We start from the raw sequence: 2099 nt of genomic DNA, 5'->3' as shown, positions 1-2099 counted from the left end.
ATCCTGCCATGGCAGGGGGTCGGACTTGGTGATCTGCTCAGGTCCCTTCCGACCCGACCTACTATGAAACATCCAGATCCATTGGAAAGAGGCTCTCAGGCTGTTGGAGGCCCTGAGTCCACACTCAGGATAGGGGGTTGGGATGGCTGCAATGTGGACAGGATTTAGGTCCCATTATTCCATTGGCAGAGATGGGAGAGTTTTGCACATGCCCAATCCTCCTGCCCCAAAAACATCACCTACCACAGTTGAGATCTTGCTCAGATCCAAGAATGCGTTGTTGATGCTGCCCATCAAGTTCAGGAAGTTCTGGTCCTTGTAGTTGAAGCGGTTCCCAAAGACAATGGAGCAGATGACATTGGCAATCGAGTGTGTGATGGCGAGGGTGGGGTCAAAGGGAGAACCTGGTGGTGGGGAGATCAGAGGGTCAATGAGCACCAATCTTAGGAGTATCAAGCTCTGGAGACCCCTGACACCAGGGCGGGTAAAGTTTTAATTATGAGTTTTCCCCAAAGCCTGGGTTGAGGGTGTGACCTCAAAACTTCCGCAGATGTATGCAGGCTCAGGTTTAGCTGGCTCAGATCCAGCTCGCAGTCATGGGTGTTGTGATGAGGACCTTGGCACTGACTGCAAACATTTCGGAGGGTAACATGAGGGGTGAGGTGGCATGGAGCCCTGTCCTATGCACGGCTGTGCTGTTTGGCACACCTGAGAGAGGGAGCTGCGACTGGGGTGTATCTTCCCATGCTGGCATTAGTGCTGGGTATGTGCTCAGAAAGGAAGAAGTTGTGAGCTGCTGGAAGAAGTTCCCCAGGGTATGAAGGTCCTCAAGGACCAGGGCCCAGCAGTGCTGGCAGGCTGGTCTGGATTTTGAGAAGATCCTGGTATTTCCAGGGTGTCCTCTTGGAGAACTCCCCTGGCAGTGACGGGAGCTGCTGGGCTCTGAGGACTTGGACAAACCTAGACTCCTCCTTGAGACCTGGAGTTGGGAGTGGAGCTCCTTGGAAAGCAGCTCTCTCAGGTATTTTATTATCGATGCCCCTTAACCAGAACCAGACAAGAAGCATTTGAGTTCGCACCACCTGCAGAGCGGTTTAGAAAGCACCGACCTTTGGTCAAACTGGGGATGGGTAAATTGTGTGAATAAAATAACTTAAAACTATGTTAAAATCTTGGAGGAAAACTTAGAAATTGTGGGGGTGAGTGCATCCCATTTTAATTTGCGAATCTCCTCAGCATTTGTTAGTTAGAACTTGAAACTCAGCACTGCTGGGCAGGAAGGACTCTTTGTGTGCTGTGAACTAGGGCTGTGCGAAGCTTCGGGTGCTGACTGAATTCAGAGGAGATTCAGCCCAATTGGGTGGCCGAATCTCTGAATCCAAATCAAATCAGGGGACCAATTAAAAAGGTCTGACTCAATTCAAAGCTCTCGGAATTGATTTGGAAAATATTTGGAGAACTTTGGTGATTTGGGCAGTTCCTGGTGGCTGCAGCAGGGAGCTGGACGCGGACCCTGAGCTGGTAAGTAGGGGTCGGAGGGGGGAGGGGAACATGGGGGGACCCCTGCCAGGCCCCATCCCCTGTCTGCTCCCCCAGCCCCCCCATGGCTGACCTGCCCACCCCAGCTCCAGGGTTTATAAAAAAACTAACAGACTCACTGGGTGCTGCCTGGTGTGGGGGGGGAGCGATCCCTGCTGCCCCCCACTGCCCCAGGCTGCATGGGGGGTTCTGCCATGAGCCCCCTGACTCCTGCCCACTCTCCCAGCCCCCCCCCCAATGGTTTCCACACCTGCCCCAGCTCCTATGTCAGCGTCTCCAAACCTGGACCCAATTTAGTCAGATATGTGGGTGTTGAAACCCTCTTAAAGTTTTATGGTCAATCCAGTGACCATTTTCTTGCTTATTTATTCTGTTACCATGAAGGCGCTGGGTTCTCCCTTTGTGGGGTCTTGTTCTGGCCTCTCTGAAAGCGAGTGAAGGCCAGGCATTGGGGTGGCTTGGCTTTGTTGAGCCTGAGCCCCACAGCTCCCATCAACCTCTATTTGAAGGCCTGGCTCCTCCATACTTCTGTACATTGGGTTCAAATATTCTCAATACCT

At 52.5% G+C, this 2099-nt stretch overlaps 1 protein-coding gene across 1 annotated transcript in view; it reads right to left on the bottom strand.

The window, feature by feature from the left end:
• Positions 1-2099, bottom strand: part of LOC102378153 (cytochrome P450 2G1-like) — a 16244-nt gene that overhangs the window by 6632 nt on the left and 7513 nt on the right. Inside the window, exon 6 of the mRNA XM_025213067.1 lies at positions 244-404. Coding sequence (XP_025068852.1) covers positions 244-404 — 161 coding nt within the window. The remainder of the gene's footprint in view (positions 1-243; positions 405-2099) is intronic.

The sequence above is a fragment of the Alligator sinensis genome, unplaced genomic scaffold, assembly GCF_000455745.1.
Source record: "Alligator sinensis unplaced genomic scaffold, ASM45574v1 scaffold1667_1, whole genome shotgun sequence".
In the NCBI taxonomy this organism is placed as follows: Eukaryota; Metazoa; Chordata; order Crocodylia; family Alligatoridae; genus Alligator; species Alligator sinensis.
This window is presented reverse-complemented; position numbering and strand designations above follow the sequence as displayed.